General features: G+C 40.6%; 2 protein-coding genes across 2 annotated transcripts in view; one reads left to right on the top strand and one right to left on the bottom strand.

The window, feature by feature from the left end:
* Positions 1-15,747, bottom strand: part of LOC101103278 (pregnancy-associated glycoprotein 1-like) — a 32,300-nt gene extending 16,553 nt beyond the window's left edge. The window contains exon 1 of the mRNA XM_027959656.3: positions 15,613-15,747. Coding sequence (XP_027815457.3) covers positions 15,613-15,747 — 135 coding nt within the window. The remainder of the gene's footprint in view (positions 1-15,612) is intronic.
* The window catches only part of PAG3 (pregnancy-associated glycoprotein 3), a 928,325-nt gene that overhangs the window by 52,932 nt on the left and 855,543 nt on the right, over positions 1-19,850 (top strand).

Below are 19,850 nucleotides of genomic sequence, written 5' to 3'. Positions count from 1 at the left end.
CATGTACATTCCAGCTAGTGGGACAGAAAAATAATACTTCCATTTGGAAGTGACATATCACTTCTACTCAAATTTCACGGGCTGAAGTATCTTCCATGGTCGTGGCAAACCTGGAGGTGGTGGATCTACAGAAGGGCAAGGGAATGTGATCCTACTAGAGAATTCTCATGATGAGTAAGAAGGGCTACCAGGCTTCATTCATGCCCCCATAATTCATTCTTCTTTGGTTCTCTCCACACAGCTTTCAGCCTGTTTTGGCCTGAAGATATGGATATGGATTAGATTATAAGAGAGGAAATGGCCCAGGCTGCACAAATATGGAGAAAACAAGAAAGAAAAGAAACAAGAAAGTATAAAGATGAAAAATCTATAGGAAAATATGTTTATAATTATAATTTTGCAGTTATATAATTTAGGTATACCTATGGTTGCTTAAACAGTTCATTCAATAAAAAATAAGAGAAATGTAAAATATAAATATATTCACTAAACCCAACAAAATAATAAAGATATATCACATTAAACACATAGTAGTATCAAGATTAGTTTGAATGCACATTGCAAAATACTCACACAACCATAAATTTAGCAAGATAAAATTGATTTTTCTCTCCCACTGAAACAAAGCTGGAGGTGGGCCAGCCAGACCTTGGGTGGTATACATCTCCAACTTTACATGATTGTTCAATACAGCTGCAGGAGTTCCAGCCATCACAACTAAAATCCAGGGAGCAGTTAGGAAGAAGGTAGGGAGGGGAAGAGACTCATCTCTCAGCTAAATCAGCTCCTTGAAAGCAGTCTTCCAAGAAATCCCTCTTACAGGTGTGCTTGCATCTCAGTCACCAGTCATGACCAAGAGCACGGGTGGGTAGGAAATGCAGTCCTGTAGCTACTGGGCTCATGGCTATATAACAAACTATTTTCAGTTTTGAAAGAGAAGCAGAGAATAGATCATTTTGTAGGCAGTCAGCAATGTCTTCTTTAAAGAACAAACCTTTTCTGAATATATTAGGCTAAACAGCTGAGCACAGTGTGGGAGACAGGAGGAAGGAGCAGCAATGAGAGACAGCTGGATGGACCTGAAGTGTGCTCCAGAAAAAAAAAAAAAAAAAAGACAGACTGGTCAGTAGAGATCTTCTAAGGACTGAAGTGAGGATTATACATACCACATGACCCAATTTGTTTTGAAAACTGCTTTTCCAACTCACGCCTCAAATCTCTCTCAATTCTTCAGCTTCTAAATACCTTGTCTTTGTTACCTCACATTCTGACCTACCTGTCTCACCTTCCTTACTTCTGTTCACATCACTTTACCATCTAGTCACCAGCATTACAAGATTCAGTACTGAGCAATTAGCAACACTTTCTAGAAGTGTGTAGAAACACAATGACTATTTCTACTTTAATATTAATTTCTCATGATTAAGGTATTTTGAAGGACTGATATTGCTAGAATTATGGAGAGCTCACCTTTCCTCTAAAATCCCAACCAAGAATGTGACTTCCTTGGACCTGGAGGGAATGCGCTTACTTATGGATCCACAAGTCTTAGCAGGACAGTAAGCCCCCTGTGTATGAACAAGTTACATTTCAAAAGCGTGTTCAAAAATCCCAATTTCTTCATAAGTTCAGCAAAGTTACTTAGACAGCCAACTAAGACAAATGGCTATATGTTACTGCAGTTTAAAAGCTTTATGATAGTTTTCATGCAAATAATACATTAAAACAAACACAAACAATAAAAGAAACATTTTTAATCTTGCAGTACCTGGATAGGGCATGGCAACCCACTCCGATATTCTTGTCTGGAGAATCCCCATGGCAAGAGGAGCCTGGCTGACTACAGTCCATATGTTGCCAAAGTTGAACACAGCTGAGCAACTATGCACACTTTTTAAAATAGAACAGTAGTATCATCTATATTACCACTGCATTTATGCTTTCTTTTTGACATTGTAGACTTGAAATAAAAATATTTTATTATTGCACTCCATCAGCTTCCCTTGTAGCTCAGTCGGTAAAAATCTGCCTGCAGTGCAGAAGACCTGGAGTCAATCCCTTGGTTGGGAAGATTCCCCGGAAAAGGAAATGGCAACTCACTCCAGTATCCTTGATGAAAAAAATCTCATGGACAGTGGAACCTGGTGGGCTGCAGTCCATGGTGTCGCAAAGAGTCAGGCCCCACTGAGTGACTAACACTTATTGTACTGCATACAGTTCTGTACAGTAAAGTACACAAAAGCACACCCACTTGTTTGGGATGTGCCCACAACAATATGTGTCAGACCTGTGAACTAAGTGATGTGATTGCACATTAAAATGCAGTTTAACATGTTTGAAAGATTTCAACTTGAAGGTTTGTTTGTAACAGACTTGCTACACAGGTTTTCAGTGATTGTATGTAGTGAATGAACAAGAGAGGTGAGTAAGGAGCTGCCTGTTGTTTCCATTTCTGCATGTATTATGGCCACTCTGTATAGGAATTCCATTGAGCATAATTGAGGCCCAGTGTATGGGAACATCACTGTAAGTGACAGAGGACCAGGATTCCAGGACGTGGCACAAGAAATGTGGTTGGTTGAAAAGAGCCAGGAGTGCAAATTAGGAGGAAACAAGTGTTCACTGGTTTATGTGAAAGACTCGGCAAATATCATCTGAATTTTTTTGTAGTGATTGAGCTGTGGTTTAGAGGAGCAGTCTCTGTTGCTCAGTATGAGCAAAGAAAGGAGAATAAACCATGAAAATTGAACATGTGTCCCAGGTCAAGTATATCTAGTATTAGAGAGATGTAAGTCCTGTCAATTTGTGTGCTCCTTCCTGGAAAGAATTAGAGTAGTAAAGGGGGGAAGGTCCGCACTATGCTAGCATCTTCTTCTTCTGTCCACTGAACATTGATTTCTAATGCCATTTCTTTATAAACAGAGGATATATTTCATACAATTGAAGGTTTCTGATTTACTGTTGCATATAAACTTTTGGTGCTGCCAGGCTCTGTTTCGGCTGCAGAGTGCTATGTATGGGGATCTGCTGTCATCTGGGGCCTGTGGTATATGTTCAGTCTGGGTTCACATCTGAGGGGTTAACTCTAGTTGGGTTTAATTCGATCATCTTGCTCTTTATCTTCAGTTTGCCCCATGTTCTTTCTTCCCATGTCTCTTTTTATCCCTGACTTCTTTGTGACTGAGTAGTTTTTATGATTCCCTTTTATGGATTTTGTCACTTTATTATCTGTAACTTTTTCAAGTAGTTTATAGATCCATGGTATGCATCTTTAAATTTCCCATCTGTCACTATTAATTATGATAATTATTAATAATTATTAAACTATATATATATATTTTTTTTTTTGGCTGTGTTGGGTCTTAGTGTGGCATGCAGGATCTTCCTTCTGGTAAGGACTCTCTATTTGAGCAGGGCAAGCTCAGTACTTGCAGCGTGTAAAGTCTATGTGAGACATGCAGGCCTAGTTGCTCAGTGGTATGTGGAATTTTAGTTCTCTGGCAAAGAAACAAACCAGCATCCCTTGCATTGGAAAGCAGATCCTTAACTGCCACTGGACCACTGGGAAAGTCATTATAATTATCTTTTAATATATATTACATGTTGATCATTTGGGTTACTGTTCCTTCCCCCTGTATATCCAGATTTCCCCTTCAGTTTAAATTCCTTCTGACTTCAGACCTCTCATAAAACATTTATTACATTGGTCTGTTGGTGGAGATGCAGTCTTTTAGTTGTTGTACGTTTGAGAAAGTATCTTATCTTGTTTTTGATATGTATTTTTCATGGGTATAGAATTCTGTGTCAATTCTATTTCTCTCATCACTCTAAGATGTGGTGCCAGTGTCCTCTGGTTAACGTTGTTTCATATGCCTAATCTGCTGTCATTCCCATTTTTTGCTCTGCTGTGTCTGTTTTTCCTTCTGCTTACTTTTCTTTGGTTGACTGTTTTAAGCAAAGAATTATGATGTGCCCTTTTATAGTTGTCATACTTCTTGTCCTTGAGTTACTTGAGCTTCTGTGTTTGTGAGTTTAAAGCTTTCATCATATCCGGAAACTTTTTAGCCAGTAATTATGAAGTTATTTTCTCTATTCTCCTTTCTTTAACTTCCTTTTGAATTCCATCTACATACATTTTAGTATTCTTAAAGTTCTTTCAAAGTTCTGTGATGGGCAATTAATTTTTTCCCACATTCTTTCCATTACTATTTTCCATGTCTCTATTAAATATTCTTAATATACTTCAGCTTCATGAACGTAAGGATTATTGTTGTAGTAAACATTTTAATGTCCTTCTTTGCTAATTATGTAATGTATATTTTTAATTGTGCTTTTACTAATTGATTTTTCCATCATTATGGATAATTTCTTGCTGCTTTGCTCATCCTGAACTTTTTTCTTTTTCTTTTTTTTGACATTTTATTTTATTTTATTTTTAAATGTATTCATCTTAATTTGAGGATAATTACTTTACAATATACTGATGGAACAAGGACATCACTGCAAGTGACAGAGGACCAAGATTCCAGGACGTGGCACAAGAGCCATGGTTGGTTGAAAAGAGCCAGATGTACAAAAGAGGAGGAAGCAGTTTTTCACTGGTGTATGTGAAAGACTTGGCAAATATCATCCGGATTTGTTTGTAGTGATTGGGCGTGTATTTACCCATTGATTTTTCCTTCATTTTTGGATATTTTCTTGCTTCTTTGAACATCTGGAGTTTTTTTCTTCCTTTTTTTTTTTTTTTAATCAGAGCATTTTTAAATAATTTATTTATTTTAATTGGAGATTAATTAAGTTACAATATTGTATTGGTTTTGCCCTACATCAGCATGAATCTGCCACAGGTATACACGTGTTTCCCATCTTGAACCCCCCTCACTTTTCCCTCCACCATACCATCCCTCTTGGTCGTCCCAGTGCACCAGTCCCAAGCCTCCAGTATCATGCATCGAACCTGGACTGGCGATTCATTTCTTTTTAAATTTATATATCTTAATTAGAGGATAATTACTTTACAATATTGTGAAGTAACTAGGACAAATACTTTCACAGTTTATATGGAAATTTTAAATTTGATATTGAATGTGGCCATTTTTACCCTTTGAATGCTGGATGCTTTTTAATAATTACAAATTATTCCTGGCACTGTTTGCAAACACTGTTAATTTCTTGGAAACAGTTGTACTTTTTGAAGGCTTGCTGTTCAGGTTTTAAGCTGAGATGAGACCAGCCATTAGACCAGGTTTATTATTCCCCACTAGCAAGACAATATTGTCTTCAAGGCCCTACAGATGTCATGGGAATTATGAATAATTTCCACTGTGGTGGGTGAGGACACAATTAGACTTGGCTCTACTTGAGGCTCAAGGGTTGTTCCTGATAATTCTGACCAGTACTATCAACTCTCCACTGAAAACTGGAGGGGTATCATCTGTACCTTCCCACAGTTCTATCTGTGTAGCTTTCTCCTGTGAACTCTTAACTATCTAGAGTCTCAAATCTCTCTTCTTGAGGAGATGGTTAGTCTCTGCCTAGATACCCCCTCCATGTATGTGTTGGAAATTATTTCTAGAGTTGGGGCAATTGTAGAACTCACCTTGCTTGCTCCCCACTCCCCACATGCCAGGAATCCATTCTCTGCTGCCAGATGTTTGATGTAAAAAACTAATCTTTCATTTATCTTATCTATTTAGGAGTTGTTTGAGACAGGAGGATAAATTTGTCCTTTGCTCCTCTATGTCTACCAAAATGGAGGCCCGCCTCCAATCAGAACTCACTGAATGCCTTGTGAATGCTAGGCACTGACTTCTGTGCCTGGGTGCAGACTTGACTGGGGATAAGTGTTGGGGCCTTAGGGAGCCCCAGTCTTTCTGGAGAAACATGCCAATTACAAATAGTATTTGCTATGGGATATGTTCAATTCAGTTCAGTCGCTCAGACATGTCCGACTCCTTGCAAACCCATGGACAGCAACATGCCAGGCCTCCCTGTCCTTCACCAACTCCAGAAGCTTGCTCAAACTCATGTCCATCAAGTCAGTGATGCCATCCAACAATATCATCCTCTGTCATCCTCTTCTCCTCCTGCCTTCAATCTTTCCCAGCAACAGGGTGTTTCCTAATGAGTCTGTTCTTTACCACAGTTGGCCAAAGTATTGGAGCTTCACGTTCAGATTCAGTCCTTCCAATGAATATTCAGGACTGATTTCCTTTAGCATTGACTGGTTGGAGATCCTTGCAGTCCAAGGGACTCTCAAGAGTCTTGTCCAACACCACAGTTCAAAAACATCAATTCTTCATCACTCACCACTCTTTATGGTGCAACTATCACATCCATACATGCCAACTGGGAAAATCATAGCTTTGATTATACTGAACTGTTTCAGCAAAGTAATGTCTCTGCTTTTAAATATGCTGTTTAGGTTTGTCATAGCTTTTCTTCAAACAAGCAAGCATCTTTTAATTTCATGGCTGTAGTCATCATCTGCAGTGATTTGGGGCCCCCTAAAAATAAAGTCTCTCACTGTTTCCATTGTTTCCCCATCTATTTGCCATTAAGTGATGGGACCAAATGCCATGATCTTCATTTTCTGAAGGGGGAGTTTAAGCCAGATGTTTCACTCTCCTCTTTCACTTTCATCAAGAGGCTCTTTAGTTCATCTTCAATTTGGGCCATGAGGGTGGTGTCATCTGCATATCTGAGGTTATTGATATTTTTTCCCAGAAATCTTGATTCCAGTTTGTATTTCACCCAGTTGGGCATTTCTCATGATGTACTCTACATATAAGTTAAGTAATCAAGGTGACGATATACAGCCTTGACATACTCCTTTCCTGATTTGAAACCAGTCTGCTGTTCCATGTTCAGTTTTCATTGTTGCTTCTTGGCCTGTGTACAGATTCCTCAGAAGGCAAATGAGATGGTCTGGTATTCCAGTCTCTGTAAGGTTTCCACTGGTTTTGTTTTTTTTTTTTTTTTTCCCGTTTTTTTTTTTTTTTTTTTTTTTTAATCCACACAGTCAAAGGCTTTTGAAAATTTGATGAAGCAGAGGTAGGTGTTTTTCATCATTTTTCTTGCTTTTTCTATGATCCAATGGATGTTGGCAGTTTGATGTTTGGTTCCTCTGCCTTTTCTCAATCCATCTTGAACATACGGAAAACCAAAGTTCATGTACTATTGAAGACTTGCTTGGAGAAATTACTTTGGTAGTATGTGAGATGAGTGCTACTGTGTGGGAGATGAACATTCTCTGAAATCGCCGTTCTTTTGCATTGAAATGAATATAACATTTCCAGTCCTGTGGCCACTGCTAATTATTCCAAATTTGCTAGCATACTGAGTGCAGCAGTTTAACAGCGTCATCTTTTAAGATTTGAAATAGCTCAACTGAAATTCCATCACTTCCACTTGCTTTATTCCTAATGATACTTCTGAAGGCCCACTTGATGTGCATTTCAGGATGTCTAGCTCTAGGTGAGTGATCACACCATTGTGATTATCAGGGTCATTCGTATCTTTTTTGTACAGTTCTATGTATTCTTTTAAAATTTTCTTAATATCTTCTGATTCTGTTAGGTCCATATCATTTCTGTCCTTTATTGTGCCCACGTTTGCATGAAATGTTCCCTCCCTATCTCTAATTTTCTTGAAGAAATCTCTGGTCTTAGCTATTCTGTTGTTTTCCTCTATTTCTTTGCACTGATAACTTAGGAAGCCTTTTAAAAAATCTCTCCTTGCAATTCTTTGGAATTCTGCCTTCTGATGGGTATGTCTTTCTTTTCTCCTTTGCCTCCTCCTTCTCTTCTTTTGTAAATTATTTGTAAGGCCTTCTCAGACAAGCTTTTAGCATTTCTTTTTCCTAGGGATGGTCTTGATATGGTATGTACAGATCACAAAATCGAAGACCATGACATCCCATTACATTACTTCATGGCAAATACATGGAGAAACATTGAAAACAGTGACAAGTTTTATTTTCCTGGGCTCCAAAATCACTGGAGGTAGTGACTGCAGCTGTGAAAAAAGAGATGCTGATCCTTGGAATAAAGCTATGACAAACTTAGACAGCATACTAAAAAGCAGTGATATCGCTTTACCCGCAAAGGTCTGTACAGTCAAAGCTGTGGTTTTGCCAGAAGTTGTGATGAATGTAAGATTTGGACCATAAAGGAAGCTGAGCACCAAAGCATTGATGCTTTTAAACTGTGGTGTTGGACAAGACTCTTGAGAGTCCCTTGGACTACAAGGAGATCCAACCAGTCCACCCTAAAGTAAATAAGTCCTTAATATTCATTGGAAGGGCTGATGCTGAAGCTCAACCTCCAGTACTTTGGCCACCTGATGGGAAGAACTGACTTATTAGAAAATTCCCTATGCTGGGAAAGAGTAAAGGCAGGAGGTAAAGGGGAAGAGAGAAGATTAAATTGTTGGGTGGCATCACCAACTTGATGAACATGAGTTTGAGCAAGCTCCAGAAGTTGGTGATGGACCGGGAAGCCTGGTGTGCTGCACTACATGATATAGCAAGAAGTTAGCATGATATAGCAAGTCCTCTGATCTGATGTACAGAGGACGATCAGGGAGCAGGCAGACGTCTTTGGGAAGGAGGAAGGAACAGTTCCTGGATAGCTGACAATGATAAGTTGGTAGGCCTTTTCAAACAAGAGAAGCTGTAGGAAAGCAATTCTATACCAGGTTCAGAGAATGGTAAGAGAAAGGCAGGGCTGCAGTGCTGGGAGTTCCCAGGGGACAATATCTCTGTTCTATTAAACCTTATCAATGCTCAATATTGTTAGGGGATTGGAAACATGAGTTTTGTTTTGAAAGTGGTAGAGCAATAATTAATGCGAAGACTGATGCTGAAAATGAAGCTCCGACATTTAGGCCACCAGATGTGAAGAGCCAGATCATTGGGAAAGACCTTGATGCTGGGAAAGATTGTTGGCAGAAGGAGAGGTATCAAAAGGATGAGATGGCATCACCAACTCAATGGGCATACGTTTGAGGAAACTCCGCAAAATAGTGAAAGACAAAGAAGACTGTTTTGCTGCCATACATGTAATCACAATGTGTCAGACATGACTTAGCAACTGAACAATACCAGTGAGAACACAGTGTCTAGTGAAGCCTCTGGCCCTGGTGGGAGTAGAGAAAGATTTAGGTGGAAGGGGAAGCTTCCCATCCTCTGGCACAAGTCCTTGAATCCAAGACAAGAAGCCCAAGATTTTGAATGTGTTACCAAACATTGCTTTAAAAATAAATAAATGAATAAATAAATAAGCTGTCTTCTGCAGAAGTGAGAGTTTTGACTGAGTTTGTTCTCTAGATATTACTGGAAGATGTGGATGGGATCTGGAGTGGGTTAAGTCTACAAAAACCAGGTGACCAGCTGCCAGAAGGCCAGGCTCATGGTAGACATTCTGCCCTAGGTGGAAAACGAATCCAGAGGAAAAGTGTCCCGTCTAGAGTGTATACGCCAATGTATCAGATTGTTGCAGCAGATCACTTCAATATTGTTTTGAGATGAGAAATGCACGATGGGTGGTTTGCTTTTGTCCATTCCTGTGAGTAGTTAGATGACTAAATGTCTGATTCCTTAAATGCATGGTTGGAATCATGCTTAGGAAAGCAAATTAGGTCAGGTCCACACATATTTCCTGATGAACAGCAGGCATAGGCAGGTTTTTAAGGTCACTGTAGGTATTTTTACCATGAAGGGCCATTTGGGGACAGTTTAATTTAGCAGGCTGAGATGGCACTGTGTTGTTGCTATGACAAGTAGCCATAACAGCTACTTGTTGCTACGCTGGAGATGTGGGAAATCAAAAAGAGACCAAAAGCCTTACAACTCTCCTTGCAGTTGATTTCAGGCTCCCTAAGGACCATTTGACTTCACATTCCAGGATGTCTGGCTCTAGATTAGTTATCACACCACCGTGTTTATCTGGGTCATAAAGCTCTTTTTTGTACAGTTCTTCTGTATATTCTTGCTACCTCTTCTTAATATCTTCTGCTTCTGTTAGATCCATATGCTTTCTGTCCTTTATCAAGCCCATCTTTGCATGAAATGTTCCCTTGGTATCTCTAATTTTCTTGAAGAGATCTCTAGTCTTTCCCATTCTGTTCTTTTCCTCTATTCTTTGCATTGATCGCTGAAGAAGTGTTTCTTATCTCTCCTTGCTATTCTTTGGAACTCTGCATTCAGATGCTTATATCTTTCCTTTTCTCCTTTTCTTTTCACTTCTGGTCTTATCACAGGTATTTGTAAGGTCTCCTCAGACAGTCATTTTGCTTTTTTACATTTCTTTTCCATGGGGATGGTCTTGATCCCTGTCTTCAGTACAATGTCACGAACCTCGGTCCATAGTTCATCAGGCACTCTTCTATCAGATCTAGTCCCTTTAATCTATGGACTTCTCTATGCATAGAGGACTATGCAAGAGGACTTCCAATGCATAGTCCTCAAATTGTGTTTTTTGCTCCATTCCCACTGGGAGTGGTGGGTGGTAATCTGGCACTCTTGCTTAGGCAGAAGCAAGCAATATTCAGGCTTCAATTGAAGTAAGGAAAACCACTAGACCATTAAGCTATGACCTAAGTCAAATCCCTTATGATAATACAGTGGAGATGAAAAATAGATTCAAGGGATTAGGTCTGGTAGCCTGAATATCTATGGATGGATGTTAGTAACATTGTATGGGAAGTGGTGGCCAAAACTATCCCCAAGAAAAAGAAATATGAGAAGGCAACGTGGTTGGCTGAGGAGGCCTTGAAAACAGCTGAGAAAATAAGAGAAGTGAACAGCAAACAAGAAAAGGAAAGATATACCCAAAGACATGCAGACTTCAAGAGAAGAGCAGGGAGAGATAAGAAAGTCTTCCTAAGTGAAAAATGCAAGAATTAGAGGAAAAATAATAAATTGTAAAGAGTATAGATCTTTTCAGGAAAATTGGAGATACGATAGGAATACTTCATGGAAAGATGGGCACAATAAAGGACAGAAAAGTCAAAACCTAACAGAAGCAGATGAGATTAAGAAGAGGTAGTAAGAATGCACAGAAAACCTATACAAAAATGGTCATAATGACCCGGATAGAGATGATGTTGGGGTCAGTTGTGTAAAGCCAGATAAACTAGAGCATGAAGTCAAGGGGACCTTAGGAAGCATCACTAGAAGCAAAGCTAGTGGAGGTGATGGAATTACAGCTGAGCTGTTTAAAACATCCTAAAGAATGAGGCTGTAACAGTGCTGCATTCAACATGTCAGCAAATGTGGAAAACTCAGCAGTGGCCACAGTGCTGGAAAAAGCCAGTTTTCATTACAATCCAAAAGAAAGGGAATTCGAAAGAATGTTCAACCTATCATGCAATCACGCTCGTCTAACTTGCTAGCAAGGTAATGTTCAAAATTTCAAGCTAAGCTTCACAGTACATGAACTGAGAACTTCCAGATGTACAAACTGGTTTGAGGAATCAGAGATCAGATTGCCAACATTCATTGGACCATAGAGAAAGCAAGGGGATTCCAGAAAAACATCTGCATCTACTTCACTGACTATGCTAAAGTCTTTCACTGTGTGGACCACAACAAACTGAGGAAAATTCTTAAGAGAAAGGGAGTAGCAGATCACCTTAACTGTCTCCTGAAAGTCTGTATGGAGGTCAAAAATTGGCAGTTAGAATCAGACACAGAACAACTAAAATAATTAAATTGGGAAAGGAGCATGACAAGATATACATTGTAACTCTGCTTATTGAACTTGTATGTAGGAAAGATCATAAAATATGGTGGACTGCATAAATCCCAAGATGGAATCAAGATTGCTGGGAGAAATATCAACATCCACAGGTATGAAGAGGACACCATCCTAATAGCAGAAAGAAAAGAACTAAAGACCAATTGATAAGGAGAGGAGATGAAAAAAAGCTGGCTTAAAACTCGACATTCAAACAACTATTCACAAAAAAAAAAAAAAATACTCAATACTCATGGCATCCAGTACCACCACTTCATGGCATATAGATGAGAGAGAAGTGGAAACAGTGGCAGATTTTATTTTCTTGGGCTCCAAAATCACTATGGACCTTGACTCCAGCCACAAAATTAAGACACTTGCTCCTTGGAAGGAAGAAAGGGTATGAAAAACCTGCAGTGTATTAAAAAGCAGAGACTCACTTTGCTACAGAGGTCTGTAGTATCACAGCTATGATTTTTCCAGTAATCATGTAGAGATGTGAGATCTGGACCATATGAAAGGGTGAATGAAAAAGAATTGAGCTTTTGAACTGTGGTGCTTGAGAAGATTCTTGAGAGTCCCTTATAAAACAAGGAGATCAAAACAGTCAATCTGAAAGGAAATCAACCTCTGACCACTATTTTCTTCACCAAGACATGTACTGAGGGGTCCAGGTGGAAAGAACGGATACTTCCACTGCAAAAGTGCCTAACCATGGCAGCTCCAAGCAAATAGTTTGTAGCTCCACCCCTGGAGGAAGCTCAGAAAGGCTGAAGGCTCTCTGTTCCCTGGGTCCCCTGACACATGTGTTGCATTCTTCCCAGCAGCATTGGAGGCCAAGGAAGGGGTATTCTGGGCCTTGGAGGAGGGGAATGGCTCAGGGATCCACTGGGGCCACCACTTACCAAGTAGGACTGGAAAGGACAGAGCAGGCATATGTGGCAGAGAGATGGTGACTGGGGTATGGGAACAAGAGGCAACCAGTTCTGCATGAAATACCTCACCAAAAATCCCCTGGAGGAGAAGCCCAGAAATAAGATCATCTGAGAAGAGATGAAGAGAGACTATTTCATTACCCCTGTAATTCCTCTGAATGAGGAAGTGGTGGAGTTGGTGGGTCATCACAAACTCCTCCATGGCCTAGACCATCTCCCAGTCGCTATCCTTGGGGCTGCCTCTCCCCAGCTTCAGTCATGTAATTCTGGAGGAAATTGACAGTCATGTGTGCTGCTGGGTCAGGTCCAATGACCATGTAAAGCCAATCATAGGACCCCATGGCCCTGCCAGGATGGCTGATCTAGGGCTGTACATGTGAACTGAAGTAGGTCATTTAGGGAACACCCTTGAATTCTAATGGTTCCGAGCTTCTTTCCTTACTAGGAGATGACTTCAGGATATAAAAGCCTAGGGCAGGTAGCTTGGACTCCCTCACTAAGTGCGGAAGCCTTAAGGAAGAAAGTTGTCAGGCTAAGACCATTAAAGAAGTGGAAAGGGAAAGACTGAGGGTGAGAAAGAGAGAACTGATGACTTCTGATTCCCTGGGTCCAGTCACTGAGATCTTTGTATTTGCTCTGAGTCTTGTGTCCTGGATTCCCAGAATCATTTCAATGAGTCTTCTTTTTCCTTGAAGCCAGTTGGAGTAGAGCTTCTCTCAATTTTGTTTCAGACTTCATTCTAGATCCTTCACTCTCAGACACAAACAGAGGCAACCATTTGTTTCTGCACCATTAAGAGTGAAACCTTTTATTATTTTCTGAGAATAGGGTGTGCAGACCACCAAACACAGTTCACCAGCATCCGGGGGAGCAGTGCCTAATGTGTGAGTGAGTGTGTGTTAGGAGCATCCTTACTGATTCCTGAACCACTCCAAGCATTTACACTGCCCGTGCCAGGCCGATCCTTTCATTTCCTCGATCATAGACTGAGAAATACAGCCTCAGGAAGACGTCACCCAGGACCCTGGTCTCTGTAGATGGACTCACAGCGTTCTCTTGAAAGATGGTATAGCAGCGGCCTTTAGAATCCTGTCAGCATGAGCCCTTACCTGTGACTCCCGCCAATATCCAGACCCAGCAAAATTCTTTTTTTTAATTTCCCTCTTTTGGTAAGTATCAAGGGGTTTTCTCAGCAGCAGGCAATATGAGAGTTCATCCAAAAACAAAGATGGCCAAAACATGAGGTTGCCATGAGGAAGGGTGTGGTGAGTCGAGGACTGGGAGTTTGGGAAACAGAAGAATGAAAAGCAACAAAGTCCTACTGTACAGCATAAGGAACTATATTCAATATTCAGTGATAAACACATGAAAAAAAAAGAAAATATATATATTTTTATGTGTATAACTGAATCACATTGTTGTGCAGGAGAACTTAAAGCAACACTGAAGATTAGACACACTTCAGTATAATTTTTTCGAAAAGAACAAGTGTGTCCATAGCTGTCCTCATTCCCTGTTTCTTTCCTTCTGACTCCTGCTCCTTGTTTTCTCTGCAGAGAATGTTGATTCTCCTCCTGAATCCCCACAATCTGTACTTTATTAAGAAACTTTATTTTGTATTGGATTATAGCTGATTAACAATATTCTGAGTTTCAGGTGTATAGTAAGGGGACTCAATGGTATGTATCCAGGTATCCTGGTCACAAAGACACCCCTCCCATCCAACTGTCATATAACTGAGCATAGTTTCCTGTGCTACACAGCAGCTTGTTTTTGGTTATCCCTCTTAAATAGAGCAGTGCCCACAACACTTTCTTGAAGACTTAACTCAGGAACTCTGCAAAACCTCCTTCAGCCCACACTCACTGTCTTTGGCCATTCCAGGCTTGGTTGGGTAATGTACTCTTGTTCCCCATCCCCACTGGTCAGTCCATAGCCTTCATCATCCCACTGAAGTGCCCAGTGCCCCAGTGCAGACCACCTTGAGATGCCATTTGCCTGGAATCCAGTGAAGCTTGCCTAGAACCAAGCAACCTTCCATATGGCTCAATGAGTTTGTGGTTTTAGAATTCCTGTAATTTCCTCTCTTCCTCAAAGCCTTCTTTGAATCCATCAGCCTGCTCTGAACTCCCGCTGGGAGCTGACACGAAGCTTCCACCCAGTGCTGAGGCTGAGCAGTCACAGTGCATCCTTTATGCACATTGGCATCCAACCTCACCACAGAGGGGTCGGGTACCTTAACTCACAAAGGGGGCACCTGGCCAGAGCAAGAGGAAGATGAAGCAGAGAACTAGGTTGACCATGTAATTTACCATTCAAACCAGGAAAACTTTGAGGAGGGAAGGGAGCCTGTTAACTTATGCTGGGATATCACACTGGGACTGTCCCCACACATTCTCCTTGTAATATAGCCTATTTCAGGGACTGCTATTGGTGAATTTCATATTCATGAACCTAAGGGTTCACATTGAATTGAAGCTCTTTGAGGACTGAAGACCTTAGTGTTCCCCTCTCCCTGACTCAAACCATGCATATGGTGTGGCCTCTCTACATTTATTTCAGGAAGATCAGTGTCCCACACTGCCCTTTACTCTCAAGTGATTGGTTTTGTGGGAGTCACTTGCCCAGTCACAGAGCTCAGCAGCATCTGCAATGGTGTGACATGGCCTCCAGAGGGCGCCCTCCTCCTAGCAGCAGCCCAAGGGTTCCTGAAAGCTCCAGTTTGAGAACCAGCCCTCAGTGTTGTCCCCTCACCTTGAGGATGTAGGCTCGAGTTTGCACTGGGTAGTTGATGCCATTGATGGTGAAGATAATAGGATGTAGGTATTGACTGCAGAACATGAAACATAGTGCTGTTAGAGAGAGAGGGTGAGAGGTTGGCCCTGGATATCTTTGTTGTTTGTGGAGATTGGGAGTGATCCTGGGGCATGGCCCTTCACCTTGGAACCCCGTGGCGTGGCGCTGATGAGCTTCTGTATGTTATCGACCAGTGTTCTTGGGCCTTTGATCATTGATACCCAGGTGTAAACAATGGCCTCACAGCTGCCAGAACAAGCAATAACCTTTCTTCTCATGCTGAGAGATGCTGAGAGACAAAGGAAGAAAGCTGGCATCAAGGTCACTCTGAGTCTCCCCAGAGTTGTCCCCTTCCCGACTGTCTCCTAAACAGCCCTTCATCTCTCACCCTCTTTTCCTTTGATTTTGAAAAAGCACCTTTCTTGACATCCTCGAATGCAGTTCTTGAATACACTAGCATCTTTTGTACCTTGACACAAGCTGGTCTTCCTTCCTAGAGAACTCCACTCCCCTTTGACTAGCAAATTTCTTCTCATCTTCCAGATTCTGGCTTAATTGTATTGTTTTCAGGAAGTCTTTCTTCTGGTGTTTATCAGTCTCCTGTGTTAGTCACTCTCTGTAGACCCTTCCTCATGTCTGCTGCTGCTATTGCTGCTAACTCACCTCAGTCGTATCTGACTCTGTGACCTCATAGAGGACAGCCCACCAGGCTCTGCTGTCCCTGGGATTGTCCAGGCAAGAGTACTGGAATGGGTTGCCGTTGTCTTCTCCACCTCATGTCTAGCATGTACCAAAGTCAGAATTCACTATGTGGGCAAGTCACTTCATGTATATCTGCCTTCTTGTATGTGAGGGCAAGTTTTATTGTCCTTGCCTCCCTAAAGTGGCTGGAACACAGTGGATGTCCAATGCTTGTCTGTTCAATGAGTGAATGAAGACTGAGAAAACAATGAGAAACATCCAGAGAGCTGTATCTTGTGGGGATCAAATAACAGGTCACACACAGAGTGAAGATTGAGATTCACAGGGGCAGCAAATTCTCATAGTAGCTGGAGAGGGAAGCTCCTCGGAGAGAGGCTGTCTCCCAGCACTGCTCCTACAACCAGCTCAGACCCTGAGACCCTGGTCAGGAAATACATGACTAGCCCACAGCATTCCCAAAGGACAAGTCAGCTTTTGTCTGAGGGTATCACACAGAATCCTATCAATTATACCTCTTGTCCTCAGGTTGCTCCTGGATCCCACATTCCTGATTCTCTGTTATAGCTCCAAAAACAGTGGGAACGAAATCTCCACAGCAATGTGCTGGAATCAGCCTTCAGTCTCTGCACGTTTTTATTTCACCTAGAATTGGGAGTGCAGTTGGGACAGAGAGGAATTTAATTCATGTCAGTTGATTTAAAAAGAGACTGAATGCATTCTGAAAATGTGTGTTTCCTTTCTATTTATAAAGAAAGATAATCAAGGACATACAAACCAACAAAAGTTAACTACTGAAGATAAATGGATATATTTCTGATATAATTTCCCCATAGGGTCGATGTCATGAAAAATTTTGTCTGCCAAACAAAACATACAAAAAAAATTTTTTTTGAAATGTCATCCCAATCAAAGAAGACAAAACTACTGTGGCAGCAAAGTAAAGACAATCGTGTTTAATGACTCATCCAAAACTCCCAGGGCCTATTCCTGCATGAGATCAATCCATGCCTGTCCCTTGAAAACAACAGGAGACTCTCCTTTTGCCAGGTGTGTTTATATGGGGCACTGTGACTGAATCCTCATTTTTTCATGTTGTTTAAATGCAGTTCTGGTGGTTAAATCCCAACAGGGGAAATATGACATCACTGACAAATGACACACATACATGCTCTTTGAACTATGGTGTTGGAGAAGACTCTTGAGAGTCCCTTGGACGGCAAGGAGATCAAAGCAGTCCATCCAAAAAAAATTAGTCTTGTATACTCACTGGAAAGACTAATGTCTCGAAGCTGAAGCTCCAATTATTTGCCACCTGATAGGAACAACTGACACATTGGAAAAGACCCTGATGTTAGGAAAGATTGAAGGCAGGCAAAGAAGGGGAAGACAGAGTGAGATGGTTGGTTGGCATTACCAAGTCGATGGACATGAGCTTAAGTAAACTCCGAGAGTTGGTGATGGATAGGGAAGCCTGGCATGCTGCATTCCATGTCCTTGCAAAGAGACAGACACAACTGAAAGGACTGAACTGAACTGAAGAAATTGAGAACAAAGAGACTGATAAATCTAATTGCAGCAAGTTGGTGACTAGCTGCCCATAACAACACATTATTTAAGTAGCTTTAAAATTCAGAATTATGACTAAATTCAGAGTAGAATATATTCTAAGGAAAAAAAATAATACTGCCCATCCAAAACAAAACCAAAGAAAATCAAAAGAAAAACAGGAAAGAAATCTGAAGCTATATTCAACAACTTATTTTTCCTCATAACCTCTGTTATTGTGACAGAATCATATGCATGCTAACAGGTAAAAAAATAAGACAATAATTAATACTAATGTTCTGAAATAAGCCTTTCGGTGGCTAGAAAAAGAGGTTCACAGGTAACAGAAAGAAGTTTAATTCAAACCCTGCTGTCTTAAATCTTGAACTAAAAGCATAAGTTTGTACCAACTAATTATGTTCCTTTTTACTTTATTTTTTAAGGAAAATGTGTACTTCCTACTCTGACCAATGTAAAGCCTACAAGCAATGACAACTTGATAACAGTGACTATTCTGAGGTCTAACATCTACCTTCTAAATACATTTCCCATCAGATGATGCATGGTTTCTTAAAGAGATGGCTGATTTCAGGACTGGGTCAAGAAATGCACTAAATAATCTTGGGAATCGTGAAGGACCAGAAAGCTAAGGCATTTCAAAGCCCAATGGGGACTGGACAGAAAGTTTAAGAATCCAAGTGAAATGGCCAAACATCTACCAGTTTGTTGGGCAGAATGATGTTTCTGCTTCTCAACACACTCTTTATATTTGTCATAGCTTTCCTGCCAAGAAGCAAACATTCTCTGATCTCATGGCTGCAAGGCACCATCCACAGTGGTTTTAGAGGCTAAGATGAAGAAATCTGCCAGTGCTTCCACCTTTTCTCTTTCTAGTTGCCATGAAGGATGGGGCTGGATCCCATGATCTTAGTTTTTTAATATTTAAATTTAAGCTGGCCGAATGTGTCCAAATGTTAATAGTCAACTTCTTATTTGATACTGTGATAGCTTGCTATGGCACCAACTCACCATTCTGATCACTGAGAAAGGAAAACAATCATCAACATTTATGCTATTTTATTTCTTTTAAGCATAGGTTATGTAACTACAAACAATTCCAGGAAAACAAGCTAGACTGTCAATTCTGGGAGTGATGAGAGAGTGATGGGGAGCAGCTATAATGCAGATGAAACCTCACTCACTGGCCGGCAGCTCACTTCCTCCTGTGGAGGTCCAGTTCCTAATAGACCAAGGACTGGTACTGGTCCTGACCCACTGTGCTGGTATTGTGAACTCCTGCTCTAAACCCAATAGTGGTGCATTCTGTAAGACAATCCACCTTGCTACCGCCCAGTTTCTGAACAAATGAATAACACTAAAATTGGGAGAGCAACAGTTATTTCATCTTAAAGAAGAACAACCAAGTGCAACATATGAGTACATTCTTTCAATAAACTGTGGAAACTGCTTTTTGAGAATCGGGGAAATTTTACATGGACTGGATATTAGATGTTAATTTTATTGGGAACAAAGTGAATTTTTTTTTAAATCCCATTCTTTTATCCCAAATACTCCTTATGTACCTTTTGTGAATTGTTCATCTAGACCCTAAAATACGTCAGGAAAAATAATAAGAAGTAAAAAAAGAGAATGGAATTAGTGTCTGTCTTGATTTAAAAGCAGATCACATAGCTGCTATAGATTGAATCATGTCCACGTTTGACTCCCAATGTGATGGTATTAGGAAGTAGGGCCTTTGGGAGGTACCCAGGTTGATGTGGATTTTTGACTGTGGTCCCTCATGATGGGTTTAGCCTCTCTCGATTTTTCTCTCTTATTCTCACTCTTCCTCCTTCCCTTCAACCACCACATGTGAGAAGATAGCAAGAAGAGAAAGACTGATGTAAGTCAAGAATATCTTCACTGCAAACTCAATTGGCCACCACCTTGATGTTGCATAGTCTCCAGTCAATGAAAACCGGTGGGACTAATAGGCTGGTTTTGTATTTATGATCCTCAAATGATAAAATGTAGCATTTATGACACTCTTCTTTATTATATTTGTTATATTTGAAATCGTTTTGTACTAAGCAGTTTATAGAAAGTCCATTTTGAAATTTCTGGCTTAGAGATA

This window comes from Ovis aries, unplaced genomic scaffold (genome assembly GCF_016772045.2).
Source record: "Ovis aries strain OAR_USU_Benz2616 breed Rambouillet unplaced genomic scaffold, ARS-UI_Ramb_v3.0 scaffold_87, whole genome shotgun sequence".
In the NCBI taxonomy this organism is placed as follows: Eukaryota; Metazoa; Chordata; class Mammalia; order Artiodactyla; family Bovidae; genus Ovis; species Ovis aries.
The sequence above is the reverse complement of the archived record's forward strand: the minus strand, read 5'-3'. Positions and strand labels throughout refer to the sequence as shown.